Source organism: Hyla sarda, chromosome 1, assembly GCF_029499605.1.
Source record: "Hyla sarda isolate aHylSar1 chromosome 1, aHylSar1.hap1, whole genome shotgun sequence".
Taxonomy (NCBI): domain Eukaryota; kingdom Metazoa; phylum Chordata; class Amphibia; order Anura; family Hylidae; genus Hyla; species Hyla sarda.
The window spans coordinates 33,979,566-34,003,463 of NC_079189.1; the positions used below are offsets into that span (position 1 = coordinate 33,979,566).

The following is a 23,898-nucleotide window of genomic DNA, read 5'->3' on the forward strand; positions in this document are numbered from 1 at the left end:
AAATAGCTGTGCATCATGGAGGGAACTCCATGGTTCACAGCTAAAAGGAGATATATATCATATACAAAAAGTAATGGATTGCAGGGGGTCCGACCACTAGGACCCCTCGCGATCTCTTGTACGGGGCCCTGGCTCTCTCCGGAAACAGGGCTTTTGGACCCCTGCACAAAGCTGTGCTGACACACCTTCTCCTTAAATCTCTATAGGAGAGTCATTCGGCTATCTACGGCTTTCCCATAAAGCTATATGGAGGGGGCATGTAGGCCGCCACTTCGTGTGGGGGTTGACACACTCCATTCCCAGGAAGAGCAGGCCATACAGGGCATACAGGAGATTGTGAGGGGTCAACAAAAGGTACAAAGATGGTGTTATTGATCTCTGTATGTTGGCAGACTTCCGCACAAAGAATGAACATGTTCTTTCTTTGCACTAATCAATTTCAGCGGCGGGATTGTCTGCCACTAAAATTACTCAGTGTGAATGGGTCTCATGGAAAACCCATTCACACTGTTGAGAATTACGCAACATGAACATACCCATTTTTCTCTATTCATACCCTTATAGAGTCCTTATTTTGTCCTATGAAATTTTCCCTGTTGACCGTTTTATAAACTTTTCCCTCTTTGCCTTTAATTCTAAATGTTTTATTGAGTATTTGCAAGTAAAATGTATGGGACATCAGCAAACACACATAAATATTAGGAGGTTTCCAGCAGTTTATTTGCAAAACTCGATCAGCTCCATCTGCACATATAGATTTTTCATTATTCACTTTGGAGACCATGTCGGCAAATACCTATAACGGGGACATGTCTGCCATCTAGTGGCTCAAGATGATGCTGCATCCATGTTGTGAGTCTGAAATAAGAAATAGATGTAGCAGAGCTGAGTTTCTGTGGACCACTGTAAGACTGCAGGTGACCCTACTGCATTATATGGGCTACCACATTGACGTCTTCCATGACAAATTCAGCTCTGCTACAGCTATATACATATATGTGCATATACTGTTATTTTTTTTTTCTTATTGATCTTAGCATAGATTCAGGGTAGGCTTTTTTTTGTTGTCCAATATTATCTATCGTTGGCCATGAAGCCTAGAGAAGATTTTGTGAAACGATGATTCATGTATTTCTGACTCTTTGTTCTATGGTTGACACAGAAGCGCCGGGCTCCATTCAATCAGCTGGTCTATTGCCGTGACTTTAAAGAGTCAGGATAGAAGACTTAGACTTTGATGGGGAGACTTAGATCAGTCTGTCAAATATAACTCTATATTGTGAAGCCGAAGCACAGACAGAGCAAGAAGGAGAGAGAATATTAGAGAGAAAGAGGGAGAGAGCACTCTATTACAGAGAGATGTGGTCACATTTATTACCGTGTCATTCTGGATAAAAAGCTTAGGGGGTTCTCTGGTGGAAAACTTTTTTTTCTTTTTTTCTTTTTTTAATTAACTGATGCAAGAAAGTTAAACAGATATGTAAATTGTATCTATTAAAAAAAAAAAATCTTAATCCTTCCAGTACTTATTAGCAGCTGTATACTACAGAGGTAGTTCTTTTCTTTTGGATAACTTTTCTGTCACTACCAGAGTGCCCTCTTCTGACACCTCTGTCCATGTCAGGAACTATTCAGAGCAGGAGAAAATCCCCATAGCAAACATGCTGCTCTGGAAAGTTCCTAAAATGGACAGAGATGTCAGCAGAGAGCACTGTGGTCAAAAATAAATAAATCCCAAAAAGCTAACTTATAAAATAATTTAAAAAAATAAGGTACATAGTGTCTGAAATGCCTCAAATACAGTGGGGCAAAAAGTATTTTGTCAGCCAAGTTCTCCCACTTAAAGAGATGAGAGAGGGCTGTAATTTTCATCATAGGTATACCTCAACTATGAGAGGCATAATGAGTCCATATCCATAATCCCATTGTCTGATTTTAAAGAATTTATTTGCAAATTATGGTGGAAAATAAGTATTTGGTCACCTACAAACAAGCAAGATTTCTGGCTCTCACAGACCTGTAACTTCTTTAAGAGTCTTCTCTGTCCTCCCCTTGTTACCTTTATTAATGGCTCCTGTTTGAACTTGTTATCAGTATAAAAGAGACCTGTACACAACCTCAAACAGTCACACTCCAAACTCCACTATGGCCTAGTGAATGACCTGCAGAGAGCTGGGACCAAAATAACAAAGGCTGCCATCAGTAACACACTACCCCACCACACTCAAATCATGCAATGTAAGACGTGTCCCCCACTTAAGCCAGTACATGTCCGGGCCTGTCTGAAGTTTGCTAAAGAGCATTTGGATGATCCAGAAGAGTATTGTGAGAATGTCATATGGTCAGATGAAACCAAAGTAGAACTTTTTGATAAAAACTCAACTCATCATGTTTGGAGGAGAAATAATGCTGATTAGCATGCAAAGAACTCCATACCTACTATGGGGGTGGAAACATCATGCTTTGGGGCTGTTTTTCTGCAAGGGGACCAGGATGACTGATCCGTGTAAAGAAAATAGTTAATTTGGCTGAGATTTTTAGTGAAAACCTCCTTCCATCAGCAAGGGCATTGAAGATGAAACATGGCTTGGTCTTTCAGCATGACAATGATCCCAAACACATCACCTGGGCAATGAAGGAGTGACTTCATAAGAAGCATTTCAAGTTCCTGGAGTGGCCTAGCCAGTCTCCAGATCTCAACCCCTTAGAAAGTCTGTGTTGCCCAGTGACAGCCCCAAAACATCACTGCTCTGGAGGAGATATGCATTGAGGAATGGGCCAAAATACCAGCAACAGTGTGTGAAAACCTTGTGAGGACTTACAGAAAACGTTTGACCTCTGTCATTGCCAACAAAGGTATATAACAAAGTATTGAGATTAACTTTTGTTATTGACCAAATAAAACCATAATTTGCAAATAATGTTTTTAAAAATCAGACAATATGATTTTATGGATTTTTTTCTCATTATGTCTCTCATAGTTGAGGTATACCTATGATGAAAATTACAGGCCTCTCTCATCTTTTTAAATCGGAGAACTTGCACAATTGGTGGCTAACTAAATACTATTTTGCCCCACAGTACAGTGTCAGATACAGAGACTCATATAAAAAGTCAGATACAGAGACTCATATATAATCATAAGCATAGACTTTTTTTTAATAAAGTATCACATACAGACCCCCATATAAAGTGACAGGTGCATACCATCATATTAAAGGGGTACTCCGGCACTAAGACATCTAAAGGATAGGGGATAAGATGCCTGATTGCGGGGGTCCCGCCGCTGGGGACCCCCGTGATCTTGCGCGCAGCACCCCATTATAATCAGTCCCCGGAGCTTGTTTGCTTCGGGTCTGATTACTGGCGATCACGGGGGCCGGAGCATTGTGACATCACGGCCCCGCCCCCCTGTGATGTCACGCTCCGCCCCCTCAATGCAAGCCTATAACAACCCAGAAAACACATCAGCACAGACATTGAAACAGCAGGAAATGCTGGTAGGATGTGAGGGTCGGTTATGACAACTTATATGGGGGTCTGTACCCAACACTTTCTATGGGGTTCTGTACATAATAAGTTATATGAGGGTCTGAGGCTGACGCTTTATAATGGGGTCTGTACATGACACTATACGGGGGGGTTTGTGGCTGGCTGAACATTTACATGGGGGTCTGTACCTAACACATTATATGAGGGTTTGTATCTGATACTTAACCCCTTAAGGACTCATGGTTTTTCAGTTTTTGCACTTTCGTTTTTTCCTCCTTACCTTTTAAAAATCATAACCCTTTCAATTTTCCACCTAAAAATCCATATTATGGCTTATTTTTTGCATCGCCAATTCTACTTTGCAGTGACATTAGTCATTTTACCCAAAAATGCACAGCGAAATGGAAAAAAAAAATCATTGTGCGACAAAATCGAAGAAAAAACACCAATTTTGTAATTTTTGGGGGCTTCCGTTTCTACGCAGTGCATATTTCGGTAAAAATTATACCTTATCATTATTCTGTAGGTCCATACGGTTAAAAGTATACCCTACTTATATAGGTTTGATTTTGTCGCACTTCTGGAAAAAATCATAACTACATGCAGGAAAATGTATACGTTTAAAAATGTCATTTTCTGACCCCTATAACTTTTTATTGTTCCACGTACAGGGCAGTATGAGGACACATTTTTTGCGCCGTGATCTGAAGTTTTTATCGGTATGATTTTTGTTTTGATCGGACTTTTTGATCACTTTTTATTCATTTTTTAATGGTATAAAAAGTGACCAAAAATGCGCTTTTTTTGACTTTTGAATTTTTTTGCGCATACGCCATTGACCGTGCGATTTAATTAATGATATATTTTTATAGTTCGGACATTTACGCACGCGGCGATACCACATATGTTTATTTATTTATTTTTTTTACACTGTTTTATTTTTTTTATGGGAAAAGGGGGGTGATTCAAACTTTTATTAGGGAAGGGGTTAAATGACCTTTATTAACACTTTTTTTAAACTTTTTTTTTGCAGTGTTATAGGTCTCATAGGGACCTATAACACTGCACACACTGATTTCTCATGCTGATCACTGGCGTGTATTAACACGCCTGTGATCAGTGTTATCAGCGCTTGACTGCTCCTGCCTGGATCTCAGGCACGGAGCAGTCATTCGCCGATTGGACACCGAGGAGGCAGGTAAGGGCCCTCCCGGTGTCCTGTATGCTGTTCGGGACACCACGATTTCACCGCGGCGGTCCCGAACAGCCCGACTGAGCATCCGGGTCACTTTCACTTTCACTTTCAGCTTTGACCGCCGCTTCTAAAGGGTTAATACTGCACATCGCCGCGATCGGCGATGTGTGGTATTAGCCGCGGGTCCTGGCCGTTGATGAGTGCCGGGACCGATGCGATATGATGCGGGATCGCGGCGCGATCCCGCTTCATATCGCGGGAGCTGGCGCAGGACGTAAATATACGTCCTGCGTCGTTAAGGGGTTACAGGGGTACTCCGGCGCTAAGACATCTTATCCCCTATCCAAAGGATAGGGGATAAGATGCCTGATCCCGGGGGTCGGAGCATTGTGACATCATGGCCCCGCCGCCCGTGTGACATCACGCTCCAACCCCTCAATGCAAGCCTATGAGAGGGCTTGCATTGAGGGGGCAGAGCGTGACGTCACACGGGGGCGGGACCGTGACATCACAATGCTCCGGCTCCCGTGATTGCCAGTAATCACACCCGGAGCGAACATGCTCCGGGGACTGATTATAACGGAGTGCGGCGTGCAAGATCACGGGGGCCCCAGCGGCGGGACCCCCACGATCAGGCATCTTATGCCCTATCCTTTGGATAGGGGATAAGATGTCTTAGCACCGGAGTACCCCTTTAAGTGTCAGATACAAACCCTCATATAATGTGTTAGGTAGAGACCCCCATGTAAATGTTCAATCAGCCACAAACACCCATATAAAGTGTCATGTACAGACCCCATTATAAAACGTCAGCCTCAGACCCTCATATAATGTATTATGTACAGAACCCCATATAAATTGTTGAGTACAGACCCTCATATAAGTTGTCAGCAACAGACCCTCACATCCTGCCAGCATTTCCTGCTGTTTTAATGTCTGCACTGATGAGTTTTCTGGGAGATCTATAAGACGATATGCAAAGGTCAGAGGTGCACAGGGCAGTTCACTGTTCGCTGGTAAAGAGGGTTTTATTAGGGTTCAAGAAACAGACCCAAAGCCAGTGATAGTATGACCCAGGGGTGGACTGACCACCAGGGTATTTGTCCCCATGGGCCCTTAGCCAATAGTGTTGAGCGACATAGGCCATATTCGAATTTGCGATATTTTGCAAATATATGGACGAATTTTCGTCATATATTTGCGAAATTCGCATATTCGTTATATTCACATTTTTTCTGCATATTTATGCGCATATGAGAAAATATATGCGCATATTTGCGAATATTGAGCCCTCCCTTCTTTAATGGTATAGGGAACTAATGGGCTAGTGCAGTGGTCTCCAACCTGCGGACCTAATGGGATAGCGCAGTGGTCTCCAACCTGCGGACCTAATGGGCCAGTGCAGTGGTCTCCAGCCTGCGGACCTAATGGGCTAGTACAGTGGTCTCCAACCTGCGGACCTAATGGGCTAGTGTAGTGGTCTCCAACCTGCGTACCTAATGGGCTAGTGCAGTGGTCTCCAACCTGCGAACCTAATGGGCTAGTGCAGTGGTCTCCAACCTGCGGACCTAATGGGCTAGTGCAGTGGTCTCCAACCTGCGGACCTAATGGGCTAGTGCAGTGGTCTCCAACCTGCGGACCTAATGGGCTAGTACAGTGGTCTCCAACCTGCGGACCTAATGGGCTAGTGTAGTGGTCTCCAACCTGCGTACCTAATGGGCTAGTGCAGTGGTCTCCAACCTGCGGACCTAATGGGCTAGTGCAGTGGTCTCCAACCTGCGGACCTAATGGGCTAGTACAGTGGTCTCCAACCTGCGGACCTAATGGGCTAGTGTAGTGGTCTCCAACCTGCGGACCTAATGGGCTAGTGCAGTGGTCTTCAACCTGCGGACCTAATGGGCTAAAGCAGTGGTCTCCAACCTGCGGACCTCCAGATGTTGCAAAACTACAACTCCAGCATGCACGGACAGCCAATGGCTGTCCGTGCATGCTGGAGTTGTAGTTTTGCAACATCTGGAGGTCCGCAGGTTGGAGACCACTGCACTAGCCCATTAGTTCCCTATACCATTAAAGAAGGGAGGGCTCAATATTTGCGAATATGCGCTTAAGCGAAGAGCAGAGAGGGATGATCAGTGATCACTGTGATGTGTACTGTGAACAAAAAATTACGATTACGAATTACGCTATATTCGCAATATTCGCGAATTCGCGAATATGCAACATTCGTGATTAAAATTCGTATTGTGAATGTTTGCGAGCAACACTATTAGCCAATAACAATACTACTAGCCCCTTGGTCTTAGGTCATCCTGTGTGAAGATACAACATCATGACAATAAGACGTCTTCTATAACCGCAGGGTATTTCAGTGGCTCGTGATGTGATACATTTCAGAGCAGAACATTTCTATCATTGTACCATGACGCATTCACCGCACCAGAAGGACGCTCGCCTGCGGTTATATTACCAAGGGGGATGTGTATCACTTAAAACCTCAAACGGAGGGACCTCGATTGGACCCAAAACAGGATCAAACAGACACATAAAAAAATAAAAAAATAAAAATCTGTCACAAGAGATGAAACCGCAGCGGGAGAAGAAACTTCAGAGAGGAATCGGAGAACCTTGGTGTCTATGGAGCTGACTGGGTATTTATTTCCAGGATATGACCGAACAATGCCTGAACTTCATGTCACCAAGGACAAGTGTTCATCTTCATGAGACGAAAAATAAAACTAAGGACACAATCCGGTCCCAGCATCTATAACAGCGGACATGAAAAGAGCGGAAGATCTAAAACACAAGACGTCTTCTAATAAAAAGCTGCTACAAATGTTCAGAAGGAGAAAAGAAATGTAACACTTGTAGAGGATTATTACAAAGACAGAGGATGGTAATTTTATGGTGCCCAGTGCTACGCTGCCACCTCTGCCTATTATATTAGTCATAGCAGTACCGGCAACCACCACTAGGGGCTCACTGCATGCATATTTAGTACCCTTAAAGGGGTACTCTGCCCCTATAGATCTTCTCCCCTATCCAAAGGATGGGGTGCCCCAGCCGAGATCGCGGGGGTCCCCAGCTGCGGGATGACTGGCGATGCGGGGTGGAGGTGCATGACGTCATGGTCACGTCCCGCTCGTGACGTCACCGCCTTGCTCCCTCAACGCATGCCCCCTCCCATAGACTTGCATCGAGGGGGCGTGGCCGTGACATGATGAGCCTCTGGCGCTGCAACCGACGCTCTAAGCAAACGCTGGTTGACGCAGGGAGATTGCAGGGGTCCCCAGCTGCGGGATGACTGGCAATGCGGGGCGGAGGCGCATGACGTCATGGCCATGCCCCCTCCCATTGACTTGCATTGAGGGGGCGTGTCCGTGATGTTACGAGCATGGCACGGCCATGATGTCACAAGCCTCTGGCGCTGCAACCGACGCTCTAAGCGAATGCCGGTTGCCGCAGGGAGATCGCAGGGGTCCATGTGATCAAACATCTTATCCCCAACCCATTAAATAGACAATAAGATGTCTAGGGGCAGAGTACCCCTTTAATGCAAAATCACACATGTGTCATGGTAATCCCATGCATATCACAGCATTAAAGAAGCCATTAGAACATCATATAATGAGGTCCCCTACTAGGACTGAATAAATGATCGAATAAAGCATTGTATCACATGTCTTATCACAGAAAAAAATGATGCTTAGATATGTTACTCACTAGGTCCTGCAGATTCTTTATATGTCTTTTTTATGTGTCTAGCTTCTGTGTTTGGTTCACAAATCCCTCTGTTCTGCTGCTCACTCATTCTGACATCCACTGTTCAGGAAGGGATGGAACCAAGGCAAGCACTGAGCCTGTCACCATGAATTCACTTCCTCCCTGAGTCTGCTGTGATGTGCTGGGTCTCTTCATCAATTCACTGTAGGCTGCTCTGTTGTCCCCTCCTCTCTCTTTTTATGCTGCAGAAAGACAGGGGTGAGCACAGAGGAGGGCCGGTCCTGCCTTCACTCCCGTGACTTTTCCCTGCCAGTGCTTCAGGTGGGACATTTGATAAAGTTCTAATAGGGAGTAGGACCCATTTTTTTTGTTTTTATACAACTCACTAGTAGTTGTCTAAAAGTCCAAGGACAGTCAAAATTTTACAGCTCTGGGTAATTTTGTTTTCTTTTTAAAGGAAGACTCTACCTGCATAAAGGTTCTAATAAAATCTATATAAAATGTTGAGATTATTTTGCTAATCTGTTTCTAATTTTACATCCATGATGTTTTATTCTCCATTCACAGCTAAAGTTAAATGCAAAATCCTGCTACTAGGAAGCAGTGTATTGTGGGTGTCCATATAATCAGTCCTGCCAGTGGTGCTCTGCCCCCTCTGAATGAAACCTTTTGTGCCTAAAATGACTAAAGTAAAGCTCTGTGCTACCGATACCATTGGACTATTCATAGGGTCATAGCTACTGTCTGTTTCCTATGGCAATTTAAAAAAAATTCTGATAATTTATATCTATGAACTCCTCATAGGAACTTGGTAGTTTTTTTTTTTTTTCTTCATTTTTTAATTTATTTATGTTTTTTTTTAAGGGCTTCAATACTTCTTATAAAAGTAGCTGTAAGAAAATATATTATATACTGTTAGCATGTTTCTTACTAATTAAAATTAGGGGTTTTGCCATAGAGATGGATATTTTCCACAAATTATTTTGATATTTACTTCCATCACTTGCAGTACCTCGTTTTACCACTGATAATTTAGTGGCTATTTTCCGTAGATATCAATGCAACAGCGCCCCCATTAATATAATCAAGAAGTCATAAAAATAATTTGTGCTGATGGTTTATTTGGTTTGGACAGATGATTAATGTTGTGTTCAAGATATTGTAGTATTTAATTTTATTTAATTTATTATTATTATTATTATTATTATTATTATTTATTTATTTATTTATAATTTTTTTTCCATTTCAGGTAGAAGAAGCTCTTGAAGCAGTAAAAAATGCAACAAATGAACAAGATCTCGCCCATCGCTTTAAGGAGTTTGGCAAAGAGATGGTTAAACTTAATTATGTAGCAGCAAGAAGGCAGCAGGTACTTGGATTTGATATATACCTTTGTAATGTTGCCTGTAGATGGAGTCATTGCTCTTTAGTAGTGATGTCATACAGTGCCCCCTAATGGTTGATACCAGTCAGAGCAGAGTGAAGTTTTCTCCATGCATCGGATGTCTGGGGTGCCGCAGCCGGGATCACATGGGTCCCCCGCGACGGGACCCCCAAAATCAGACATCTTATCCCCTTATCTTATGTTCTAATAGAACAAATGCCCATATGACTAATAGTAGGAACAATGTAGCAGTCTGTGTAGCTCCTTATAGTAACAATTCAGCAATTTGTGTAGCTCCAATTAGTAACAATGAACCAGTCTATGTACACTGCTCCAAAAAATAAAGGGAACACTAGGAAATCACATTATAGATCTAAATGAATACACTAATCATATGAAATACTTTCGTCTTTACATAGTTGAATGTGCTGAGAACAAAATCACACAACAATTATCAATGGAAATCAAAGTTATCAACCCATGGAGGTCTGGATATGGAGTCACACTCAGAATCAAGGTGGAAAACCACACTACAGGCTGATCCAACTTTATGTAATGTCCTTAAAACAAGTCAAAATGAGGCTCAGTAGTGTGTGTGGCCTCCACGTGCCCGTATGACCTCCCTACAATGCCTGGGCATGCCCCTGATGAGGTGGTGGATGGTCTCCTGAGGGATGTCCTCCCAGACCTGGACTAAAGCATCTGCCAACTCCTGGACAGTCTGTGGTGCAACGTGGCGTTGGTGGATGGAGCAAGACATGATGTCCCAGATGTGCTCAATCGGATTTCAGGTCTGTGGAACAGGCGGGCCAGTCCATAGCATCAATGCCTTCCTCTTGCAGCCACTGCTGACACACTCCAGCCACATGAGGTCTAGAATTGTCTTGCATTAGGAGGAACCCAGGGCCAACCGCACCAGCATATGGTCTCACAAGGGGTCTGAGGATCTCATCTTGGTACCTAATGGCAGTCAGGCTACCTCTGGCAAGCACATGGAGGGCTGTGCGGCCCCCCAAAGAAATGCCACCCCACACCATTACTGACTCACCGCCAAACCAGTCATGCTGGTGGATGTTGCAGGCAGCAGAACGTTCTCCACATCGTCTCCAGACTCTGTCATATCTGTCACATGTGCTCAGTGTGAACCTGCTTTCATCTGTGAAGAGCACAGGGCGCCAGTGGCAAATTTGCCAATCTTGGTGTTCTCTGTTAAATGCCAAACGTCTTGCACGGTGTTGGGCTGTAAGCGCAACCCCCACCTGTGAATGTGGGCCCTCGGACCACCCAACACCGTGCAGGATGTTTAACATTTGCCAGAGAACATCAAGATTAGTAAATTCCCCACTGGCACCCTGTGCTCTTCACAGATGTAAGCAGGTTCACAATGAGCACATGTGACAGAGTCTGGAGACGACGTGGAGAATGTTCTGCTGCCTGCAACATCCTCCAGCATGACTGGTTTGGCGGTGGGTCAGTAATGGTGTGGGTTGGCATTTCTTTGGCAGGCCGTACAGCCCTCCATGTGCTTGCCAGAGGTAGCCTGACTGCTATTAGGTACCGAGATGAGATCCTCAGACCCCTTGTGAGACCATATGTTGGTGCAGCTTGCCCTGGGTTCCTCCTAATGCAAGACAATGCTAGACCTCATGTGGCTGGAGTGTGTCAGTGTTACAATCCGCGCTCCGGCCGCAAACATCGGCCATGAGAGCGGAGTCCCTTTTTCCCCGTCTGCCGGCAGGGCTGGGATTTGCATCGCGGGATGCGCCTGCGGCATGCGAATCCCAGCCCGTCACTCACCGTACTCCGCTGCCGCCTCCTCCTCTGTAGCTCAGCTCTGGTGCGTGTCCCTGTCTCCTAGGGCGAGAGAGTGCCGGAGCTCAGAAATTTAAAGGACTAGTTTGCCCATAATTACTGTCGCACCTGTCACTACATTATAAACTTCCTGCACCTCCCTTACTTCCCTGCCGGATCTTCAGTGCCCCTAGCCTGAGATTAAGTGTTCCTCATTGCCTGTTTGCCTTTCCCGTGTATCCAGACCTTCCGCTACATTATTAGACTCTGCACCTTTGCCACCTGCCTTGAACTTCTGCTATGTTTGACTATGCTACTGCCTTATCCTTTGGTACCTCGCCTTGCCCAGCTACCTGTGTGGTCGAGCCATGTTGGGGGTAGCGACCTGGGTGTCGCCTGCCGCAGAAAGCCCATACTGCCTTGCATTGGGCTCTGGTGAAGACCAGCGGCACCTTAGACTCAGCTCCCCAATATGGTCCAAGTCATCAGCCACACAGGTTAGAGGATCCACATCCAGCTCTGTTACAGTCAGCAGTTGCTGCAAGAGGAAGGCATTGATGCTATGGACTGGCTCACCCGTTCCACAGACCTAAATCCTATTGAGCACATCTGGAACATCATGTCTCGCTCCATCCACCAATGCCATGTTGCACCACAGACTATCCAGGAGTTGGCAGAGGCTTTAGTCCAGGTCTGGGAGGACATCCCTCAGGAGACCATCCACCACCTCATCAGGAGCATGCCCAGGCGTTGTAGGGAGGTCATACGGGCACGTGGAGGCCACACACACTACTGAGCCTAATTTTGACTTGTTTTAAGGACATTACATCAAACCTGGATCAGCCTGTAGTGTGGTTTTCCCCTTTGATTTTGAGTGTGACTCCATATCCAGACCTTCATGGGTTGATAAGTGCTGAAGTGCTGAATTGCTTTCAGATCCGTAGGTTTTGGCCATTCCACTACCACGTAGCAGTCTATGTAGATCCTAACAGTAACAATGTAGCAGTCTGTGTAGTTCCTAATAGTAACAATGTAGCAGTCTATGTAGATCCTAATAGTAACAATGTAGCAGTCTATGTAGATCCTAATAGTAACAATGTAGCTGTTACGCCTAGCGCTCCGGGTCCCCGCTCCTCCCCGGAGCGCTCACGGCGTCTTTCTCCCTGCAGCTCCCCGGTCAGTCCCGCTGACCGGGAGCGCTGCACTGTCATGGCCGTTGGGGATGCGATTCGCACAGCGGGACGCGCCCGCTCGCGAATCGCATCCCAGGTCACTTACCCGTTCCCGTCCCCTGCTGTCATGTGCTGGCGCGCGCGGCTCCGCTCTCTAGGGCGCGCGCGCGCCAAAGGGCCAGTGCACCAATGATTGGTGCCTGGCCCAATTAGCTTAATTGGCTTCCACCTGGTCCCTGACTATATCTAACCTCCTCCCATGCACTCCCTTGCCGGATCTTGTTGCCCTTGTGCCTAGTGAAAGCGTTTTGTGTGTCTAAAGCCTGTGTACCAGAACTTCTGCTATCCACCCTGACTACGAACCTTGCCGCCTGCCCCCGACCTTCTGCTACGTCCGACCTTGCTTCTGTCTACTCCCTTGTACCGCGCCTATCTTCAGCAGCCAGAGAGGTTGAGCCGTTGCTAGTGGATACGACCTGGTCACTACCGCCGCAGCAAGACCATCCCGCTTTGCGGCGGGCTCTGGTGAAAACCAGTAGTGACTTAGAACCGGTCCACTAGCACGGTCCACGCCAATCCCTCTCTGGCACAGAGGATCCACCTCCTGCCAGCCGGCATCGTGACAGTAGATCCGGCCATGGATCCCGCTGACGTCCCTCTGCCTTATATCTCTGATATCACCACGGTGGTCGCCCAGCAATCCCGACAGATCGCCCATCTAACCCACCAGCTGTCGGAAGTATTCACCATTGTGCAGCAACTTCAGTCGCAACTTCAGCAGCAATCATCTCCTCCGCCAGCTCCTGCACCCCTTCCGCAGCGAGTGGCCACTCCTAGCCTCCGCCTGTCCTTGCCGGACAAATTTAATGGGGACTCTAAGTTTTGCCGTGGCTTTCTTTCGCAATGTTCCCTGCACTTGGAGATGATGTCGGACCAGTTTCCTACTGAAAGGTCTAAGGTGGCTTTCGTAGTCAGCCTTCTGTCTGGAAAAGCCCTGTCATGGGCCACACCGCTCTGGGACCGCAATGACCCCGTCACTGCCTCTGTACACTCCTTCTTCTCGGAAATTCGAAGTGTCTTTGAGGAACCTGCCCGAGCCTCTTCTGCTGAGACTGCCCTGCTGAACCTGGTCCAGGGTAATTCTTCCGTTGGCGAGTACGCCATACAATTCCGTACTCTTGCTTCTGAACTTTCCTGGAATAATGAGGCCCTCTGCGCGACCTTTAAAAAAGGCCTATCCAGCAACATTAAAGATGTTCTGGCCGCACGAGAAACTCCTGCTAACCTGCATGAACTCATTCATCTAGCCACTCGCATTGACATGCGTTTTTCTGAGAGACATTAAGAGCTCCGCCAGGAAAAAGACTTAGATCTCTGGACACCTCTCCCACAGTCTCCACTGCAATCTGCGCCTAGGCCTCCCGCCGAGGAAGCCATGCAAGTGGATCGGTCTCGCCTGACCCTGGAAGAGAGGAATCGCCGTAAGGAAGAGAATCTTTGTCTGTACTGTGCCAGTACCGAACATTTTTTGGTGGATTGCCCTATCCGTCCTCCACGTCTGGGAAACGCACGCTCGCACCCAGCTCTCGTGGGTGTGGCGTCTCTTGATGCTAAGTCGGCTTCTCCACGTCTCACGGTGCCTGTACGGATTTCTACTTCAGCCAGCTCTTCCCTCTCAGCCGTGGCCTGCCTGGACTCTGGTGCTTCTGGGAATTTTATTCGGGAGTCCTTGGTGAATAAATTCCTCATTCCGGTGACCCGTCTTGTCAAGCCACTCCACATTTCCGCGGTCAACGGAGCCAGGTTGGATTGCACCGTGCGTTACCGCACGGAGCCCCTCCTAATGTGCATCGGACCTCATCACGAGAAAATTGAATTTTTGGTCCTTCCCAATTGCACTTCCGAAATTCTCCTTGGACTACCCTGGCTTCTACACGATTCCCCAACCCTGGACTGGTCCACTGGGGAGATCAAGAGTTGGGGTCCCTCTTGTTCCAAGGACTGCCTTAAACCAGTTCCCAGTACTCCCTGCCGTGACCCTGTGGTTCCTCCTGTATCCGGTCCCCCTAAGGTCGTTAGGGACTCTGCCTGCCACAGAAAATGCCTCTCCCCCCCTCCCGGTCCCTTCAGGCAAGCCTCTGTGTCCCCTCATGGCTCCCGTCCTTGTGTCTCCCTGCCCCGTGCCAAGCTTCGCCCTCTGCCCTCCCTCCCCATTCCTACTCCTGCTGTGCTGCCTGCCATTGAGGAAACCATCCATTCCTTCCCGGTGTCCTCATCCCAGGGGAGGCAGTCACCGGACAAAAAAAAGGGGGGACCTAAGGGGGGGGGTACTGTTACGCCTAGCGCTCCGGGTCCCCGCTCCTCCCCGGAGCGCTCACGGCGTCTTTCTCCCTGCAGCTCCCCGGTCAGTCCCGCTGACCGGGAGCGCTGCACTGTCATGGCCATTGGGGATGCGATTCACACAGCGGGACGCGCCCGCTCGCGAATCGCATCCCAGGTCACTTACCCGTTCCCGTCCCCTGCTGTCATGTGCTGGCGCGCGCGGCTCCGCTCTCTAGGGCGCGCGCGCGCCAGCTCCCTGAGACTTAAAGGGCCAGTGCACCAATGATTGGTGCCTGGCCCAATTAGCTTAATTGGCTTCCACCTGGTCCCTGACTATATCTAACCTCCTCCCATGCACTCCCTTGCCGGATCTTGTTGCCCTTGTGCCTAGTGAAAGCGTTTTGTGTGTCTAAAGCCTGTGTACCAGAACTTCTGCTATCCACCCTGACTACGAACCTTGCCGCCTGCCCCCGACCTTCTGCTACGTCCGACCTTGCTTCTGTCTACTCCCTTGTACCGCGCCTATCTTCAGCAGCCAGAGAGGTTGAGCCGTTGCTAGTGGATACGACCTGGTCACTACCGCCGCAGCAAGACCATCCCGCTTTGCGGCGGGCTCTGGTGAAAACCAGTAGTGACTTAGAACCGGTCCACTAGCACGGTCCACGCCAATCCCTCTCTGGCACAGAGGATCCACCTCCTGCCAGCCGGCATCGTGACAGTAGCAGTCTATGTAGATCCTAATAGTAACAATGTAGCAGTCTATGTAGATCCTAATAGTAACAATGTAGCAGTCTGTGTAGTTCCTAATGATAACAATGTAGCAGTCTATGTAGTTCCTAATGATAACAATGTAGCAGTCTATGTAGCTCCTAATAATAACAATGTAGCAGTCTATGTAGATCCTAATAGTAACAATGTAGCAGTCTATGTAGTTCCTAATAATAACAATGTAGCAGTCTATGTAGTTCATAATAACAACAATGTAGCAGTCTGTAGTTCATAATAATAATAATAATAATAACAATGTAGCAGTCTATGTAGCTCCTAATAGTAACAATGTAGCAGTCTATGTGGCTCCTAGTAATAATAATGTAGCAGTCTATGTAGATCCTAATAGTAACAATGTAGCAGTCTATGTAGTTCCTAATGATAACAATGTAGCAGTCTATGTAGTTCCTAATGATAACAATGTAGCAGTCTATGTAGCTCCTAATAATAACAATGTAGCAGTCTATGTAGATCCTAATAGTAACAATGTAGCAGTCTATGTAGTTCCTAATAATAACAATGTAGCAGTCTATGTAGTTCATAATAACAACAATGTAGCCGTCTGTAGTTCATAATAATAATAATAATAATAATAACAATGTAGCAGTCCATGTTGCTTTCTTCCCTACAGTGGTTTTATCTTGATCTGTACTTTATTCCGTCTCTTATTCCTTTCCTGTAGGAACTGAAAGACCCTCATTGCAGGGATGAGATGGCAGCGGCTCGCGGGGCTCTGAAAAAGAATGCCACCATGTTGTACACAGCGTCACAAGCCTACCTGCGCCACCCTGACGTGGCGGCCACAAGAGCCAACCGGGATTACGTGTTCAAACAAGTGCAGGAGGCCATTGCTGGCATATCGAGCGCTGCCCAGGCCACGTCCCCCACTGATGAGAAGCAGGGTCACACGGGCATTGGGGAACTCGCTGCCGCCCTCAATGAATTTGACGTGAGTAGACCCTATGTCATTTGTGTGCACTTAAATTCTTCATAGCTATGTATTTTCCAATATACAATTTCACCTGCTATGACAATGAACTATTCATTATTGTTGTATACCAGTGGTCTCCAAACTGTGGACCTCCAGCTGTTGCAAAACTACAACTCCCAGCATGCCCGGACAGCCAACGGCTGTCCGGGCATGCTGGGAGTTGTAGTTTTGCAACAGCTGGAGGTCTGCAGTTTGGAGACCGCTCTTGTATATCCCTTATACAAAGTTTTAGACAGTAGAGCTCTATTTAAGACAGCAACAGTGACACCCAGTGGCCACATATAAGTATTGCAGTCATTCTCAAAATCCATCTAAGAAGAGATTCCAAAAAGATGAAAAATGTCCAACTAAGCTGGAATGCAGTGCTCGATTATGGGAATTGGTGGAGGTCTTAGCTCAGGGTAACCCTATTTTTTCGTCCCTCTTTTATAGTCAGAAGATAACTGTAGATAGACTTCTTTTAATGCAAATTTTTCATCCAATCCTATTTTTTCGTCCCTCTTCTATGGTCAGAAGATAACTGTAGATAGACTTCTCCTTTTAATGCTATGCTTTCATCCAATCCTATTTTTGTACAGTAAATGTAACAACCAGCCAGGTGTCCTAGCAACATGCGTATTTAGGGATTATGTTTTACAGCACGATCAGCAATGGACCGAACCGGCACCATCTGAACAACTTGAGCTATGGGCACTTGGGTTATTTACCCATTATTATCATGCCAGTGATATATGGAATTACAAGTGTAGTGTGTATAAGGGGGGGACACCCCAATCGGGATAGGGAGCTGTAGCCAAGACTGACATGTTTACTAGCGAAAGGGGGTGAGAAATATAGAAGTAAGCACAAAATCATATTCCTTAAAGCTATATTTTCTAATCCGTGCCTAAATAACTACAACTCCCTCATGTCCTGACAACTGGGCTCCCCCTTAACTCAATTTACTATAAAAAAAAAAAAAAAAAGTTAAAAGATAAAAAAAAATTACGTAAAGTACTGAAATCTGTCTTGAGATGGATCAGCTCACTGTGGGATCAGGTTACAGCTGCCATAGATGTTTGTGGGAAGGGAGGAAGAGGGTGAAAGGCTAAAGAGAGAAAGAGAAACAGGGGTGTTGTGAGTATTATATCTCACCCTTGTGCTGGATTCAAAGTTTTTACCGCTCACTACTACTCTATAATGTCCTCCATGCTGAAAAGTTTGAGACAATGCTCATTCCTGGTGCCAACAAATGCAGAACATCTGGTGGCATTCAAAAGACAAAAAAGGGGATGATCCATCCTTGACATGAACTACAAGTTAATTTCAAAGTTATCTGAGGTTATAGGGGTTATCCAGAAAAAAAAAAAATAAATATATATATATATATCAATCATCTGGCTCCAGAAAGTTAAACAGATTTGTAAATTACTTCTATTTAAAAATCTTAATCCTTTCAGTACTTATGAGCTGCTGAAGTTGAGTTGTTCTTTTCTGTCTAAGTGCTCTCTGATGGCACCTGTCTCGGGAACCGCCCAGTTTAGAAGCAAATCCCCATAGCAAACCTCTTCTACTCTGTGCAGTTCCCAAGACAAGCAGAGATGTCAGCAGAGAGCACTGTTGCCAGACAGAAAACAACTAATCAACTTCAGCAGCTGATAATTATTGAAAGGATTAAGATTTTTTTTAATAGAAGTAATTTACAAATCTGTTTAACAATCTGGAGACAGTTGATAAATATGAATTTTTTTTTTCCTGGAATACCCCTTTAATGAATAGACTGACACTGTAAGAATCTTTTTGATGCAGATGCCTCTTTCTCCTGTTCTACTCCTCCCTTTCACACCTCCCTTAAATGGGCGCTTGTCAGAAATAAAAATGTTTTATAGGTTGTACATCTTGGCAAAACAATAGTTTTCTAATATACTTCTTAAAAATGTTTCACATTTTATATAAAAAAAGCTGCCTTTGAAAATCCTACCACTAGGGGTCCCCATACATCCTGGAACACTGATGGGGCCCACAGCAGCATGAGTCTGTCCAAGGGTCATGGACATGACATGGCTCATTGACAAGGCTGCAGGAGAAACACAGCCTGCAGCAACACAGCTGTAACGTAGAGTTTTACCATACATGTGCCTCCAGCTGTTACAAAACTACAACTCCAAGCATACCTGGACAGTCAAAGGATGTCTGGGCATGCTGGGAGTTGTAGTTTTGCAAAATCTGTAGGCACACAGCTGAAGGCAACACTGCTGAAAAAAAGAGTTAGCCAAACACTGTACCTGCAACTATTCCAAAACTACAAGTCCCAGCATTACAGGACTGCCTAAGGATGACACACATGAATGAAATAGGAAGATGTAAGTTATACACTCACCATTTTGTCTTTGGTGGTAGAGTACAGGCAATCTCCAATAATCATTGTGTGTGTGTGTACAGCATAATCCAGAGAGGAAAGCGTTACAGAGCATGGCTGCCAGGCTCCCCAGAGCAGTGAGTCAGCAGAGTGTTGGAGGGGGGGGGGGATGTCATCACAGTGCAGGCAAGAGAGGGACACGCCCCTACCTCTGACAAGATGGAAAAGACATTGAGCAGCTGTAATATTCTATTCCTTAGTGAAATATCAGTGATAGTTACATAAAACATGTACATGATCATGATGAGGTACTGAGTAACATATAACATTTTTTTTTTTTTTTTTTGTGAGATCTGACAGGTACACTTTAAAGGGGAAAACATTTTTTTTTTAATTTTTTTTTACAAACTGGTACCAGAAAGGTATACAGATTTGTAAAGTATTTATTTAAGAAAAATCTTAACCCTTCCAGTACTTATCAGCTGCCATATGCTCAAGAGGAAGTTCTTTTCTTTTTTAATTTCCTTTCTGTCTGGCCACAGTGCTCTCTGCTGACACCTCTGTCCATGTCAGGAATTGTCCACAGGAACAAATCCCCATAGCAAACCTCTCCTGCTCTGGACAGTTCCTGACATGGACAGAGGTGTCAGCATAGAGCACTGTGGTAAGACAGAAAATAAATTCAAAAAGAAAAGAACATCCTCTGGAGCATACAGCAGCATGCCCAGACAGCCAAAGGCTGTAGTTGTGCAACAGCTGGAGGCACCCTGGTTGTGAAACACTGAACTAGAGTATAAGGAATAACTCAAAACCAGGCAACCTGTGTACCCTGAGACATTTCTTACGCTGTTTTCATAGTGTGTTCTGCTTCAGGGCTGGAACAGCTTTTAACTTTGTAGAAGATGAGCAATTGCACTTTATTATATATTATCCAACGTAAATGACATCCACCGATCCATCCATCTTTTTTTGCCGGATATTAATAAATGACTATATCATCAGTCTTCTTCATGGTAACGGTACACAGCGCAGATCCTGCTTCAGATATGAGAAGATGTCGCCATCTAGTGTACATTTTTAAGCATTACACGATTCCAAAAACCTTGTCAAAGCAATAACTGCAATAACTGAAGGTGTCCTGTATTTTTTTCTTTTTTGACACCAAGACATTAGTCTCGGCCTCGATGAATTCGACATAGTCTCCAGCACGTCCTAGCATAGTCTCCAGCACGTCCCAGCATAGTCTCCAGCACAATGGGATCGAGATCTGGGGAAACCTGTAGGCCAAGTCCCCACCTTGAGCTTGTTATTCATTCCTGAACATTGGTTTTATTGTCGCCAGGGCATTGTCCAGTCTACAGCTACACAACCCCATACACAGCAAGTGACACTTGTTCTGACCAAGTACCAATTGTACTCATCACAGTAACTTCCACAAGATGCCAGGCACAAGACAACGTGTCATAAGTCAACTGATAACAGATGGTGTGAGGGGCGTATCTGTACTTCCCGACGTGCCAGCATAAAATCCATCCCTGCTATCTGCAGACTGAGAACAGTCACCTTTCTGGTGGAGTAGCTGCTCAGTCCTACAATTCCCAGAATGCATTGCTTTCCCTAAGCTCTTCATTACAGTACTCTCACTTACCTCCCATAGCACTCCAAATCTCCACCAAGAGCTGCTGCAAAACATTACTCTATAAAGCGGAACAGTCTGCAGCATTCATTCCATGTCTGCTCCTCCTTGTTTATCACATGGCAACATGCTGTTACCACACCTCCTTCTCTAAAGGTCTCAATAAAGATTTATGTGTATAAGACAGGGAGATGGTGCTGTAGGGGTGGGATTAGAGCAGGCCACTGTGATCATAGGTGATACTTGTTCTGACCAAGGTTTAGCGGGATGGTCCTCGTCACAGTAACTTCCACATGATGCCAGGAACCATCGTTTCCAGCAGAACATTGTCCATCACACTGCCTCTGTTTTACTTTTTCCCATAGTGCATCCTGGTGCCATCGCCCTCGCAGGAAAGTGACACACATACACTTGGCTGTCCACATAATGTAAAATGTAATTCATCAGACCAGGCCACCTTCTTCCATGGTCCAGTTCTGCTGCTCACCTGCCCCATTGTAGACACTTTCATCGGTGGACAGGGGCTGGGTTGGTGCAAGAATTTTTGTCATGCTAGGCAAAAGCTAATTTTGCCACCCCCCTTGCCCATTGGCCCGCCCTTTGACATGCTTCACCTTATTACTGTGGTGACACACTGTAACAAGCCTCCTCCTCATGTAATTGGCTTATTACTGGGGTGACACACTATAACAAACCTTCTCCTCATGCTGATGGTTCAGCAAGTGGTTTGCATGCTGGTTGTCTAACTTTCTTGTTGCAGGCAGAGCGGGGCCCCTCATCAAGAGGGTGCTCTAGGCGGCTGTCTATTTTGCCTATAGGCAGAACTGGTCCTGGACAGGGGGAGATATGGGTGTTCTAACCAGTTCACAGCTACATAACCCCATGCACAGAAAGATCTGACATTTTACTATCATAGCCAGTAGCACGTTTTGAGCAATTTGCTGGATTAGAGTGGATAGACTAGCCTTCTCTCCTCATACATGACTGATGTTGGGTGCCCATGACCCTGTCTCCAGTTCATCTACCCACTAAATACCAGGAACATCCCAAAAATCCTTTAGATAGGGAATAACATGTCTAGTAGCGGAGTACCCCTTTAATGGAACTCAGCTGCAGTACCACACACAACCTGAGGACAGGGGTGGCGCTGTTTGTAAAATAATTCAGCTCTGTTTTTCTAAATCTTGATAATCCCTTAGTGTCGCCTATAGTTTATTTTTAATGATCAGGAACAAATACTGACTGAAATAAGTAATTTTTTAAAATTTTCTTTAATTACATTTTTTTTTATTTTGAGATTTTCATTTTTCTTTTATTTTAAGTGAATTATTGTGAGTGCAGAAATGGTGCCTGAGCTATTTTTAACAGCATTTAGTGACATGCTTTATGGCAAGCCCCACATGCATAGATACGATGAATCTCTAGACCCTATTCGATGTATGGGAAAGCATGCTCTGTGACCTGTGCAGAGGTAATTCTAGAGGGGAGGGGAGGCTAAGCTCCTATTGTCTTCTCTATCTACTGGTGTCCATGTAATGCTGTACGACTCACTTTCCAGCAGCCTTCTACTTAGGCTAGGTTCACACTGCCACTGTGCTCTGACCCATTTAGGGTCAGTTCTTATTTTTTTACAGGGTCCTAATAGATCCTATTGACTTGAATGGGGTCTATCGGGTGTCCGGTATTTTACAGGAGTTGCCCCCCCACCCCTGGGCCTCCGCTTAAGTTTATGTATTTTTGGGTAAACGCTGGATGTTTCTTCTTGTAACTATCACAGGTTGACATGAAGCAGACCGCACCCTTTACAAATTGACGCATACGAGAGTTATTTCCCGTATAATGTGCACAGTTCGCAGCCGCTTGCAAGATCATTAAAGGGGTACTCCGGTGGAAAACATTTTTTTTTTAATTAACTGGTGACAGAAAGTTAAACAGATTTGTTATTACTTCTATAAAAAAAAAATGTTTACCCTTCCAGTACGTATTAGCTGAATAAATGAATGAAATTCTTATCTTTTTGAATTTCTTTTTTGTCTTGTCCACAGTGCTCTCTGCTGACACCTCTGTCCATGTCAGGAACTGTCCAGAGCAGGAGAAAATCCCCATAGCAAACCTCTCCTGCTATGGACAGTTCCTGACATGGACAGAGGTGTCAGCAGAGAGCACTGAGGACAAGACAAAAAAGAAATTCAAAAAGAAAATAATTTCCTCTGTAGTATACAGCTGGTAATAAGTACTGAAAGGATTAAGATTTTTAAACAGAAGTAATTTAAAAATCTGCTTAACTTTCTGGCACCAGTTCATTAAAAAAAAAAAAAAGTTTTCCACCGGAGTACCCCTTTAAGGAAGCTCACCTCGACGATCCATTATTATTTTTCCTCGGCTTTTTATAAAACATTGTCTCATCTCTGTAATTAAAAAATAATTGGCGGAGCCGCTTCTCGTCGGCCGGTAATTGTTTTCTGTACTAATTACTGGCGGTGCGAGGGAAGGGGCGACGATCCGGCATACGTTCCTATGAGGAGGATACATGGCCGACCCCTTACAGAACATCTTATGAGATACAGCTCAATGTGTAATGCAGTGTTTTCCAAACAGTGTGCCTCTGACTGTTACAAAACTACAACTCCCAGCATGCTCGGACAGCCAAAGGCTGTCCGAGCATGCTGGGAGTTGTAGTTTTGCGATGGGTCATAAGCAGAGCCATTTTCTAATGCTCATCATAGGCTCAGTCTATTCTGTAGACCACTCTTCCCAAAAATGTGGCTCTCCAGCTGTTACAAAAGTACAACTCCTACCATGCTAAAAAACTATCAGGGCATGATGGGAGTTGTAGTTTTAGCTGCAGCAGGAGAGCAAAGGGTCAAGGCAACACTGCTCTAGACTTGTATGTATTGAAGCATTAGGCTAAGTTTGCTCTTGTTTTTTTTTATTTTTTTTTATTTTTTTATCGTTTTGCCCCAAAAAACACCAAAACAGCTCCCATGGTGTTATTTCATTGAAAAAAACATTGCGGCCAGATGTTAGCTGTAAATCAATGAAAAAAAGCTAAATTCTTTTTCCACTTAGCTTTTTTCAGTTTGGCATTT

General features: G+C 45.3%; 1 protein-coding gene across 4 annotated transcripts in view; it reads left to right on the plus strand.

The window, feature by feature from the left end:
- Nucleotides 1-23,898, plus strand: part of CTNNA2 (catenin alpha 2) — a 2,092,931-nt gene that overhangs the window by 427,820 nt on the left and 1,641,213 nt on the right. For all 4 annotated transcript variants that reach the window (XM_056553838.1, XM_056553849.1, XM_056553844.1 and 1 more), the window contains exons 5-6: nucleotides 9,657-9,776; nucleotides 16,527-16,793. In XM_056553838.1, the coding sequence (XP_056409813.1) occupies nucleotides 9,657-9,776; nucleotides 16,527-16,793 (387 nt within the window). The remainder of the gene's footprint in view (nucleotides 1-9,656; nucleotides 9,777-16,526; nucleotides 16,794-23,898) is intronic.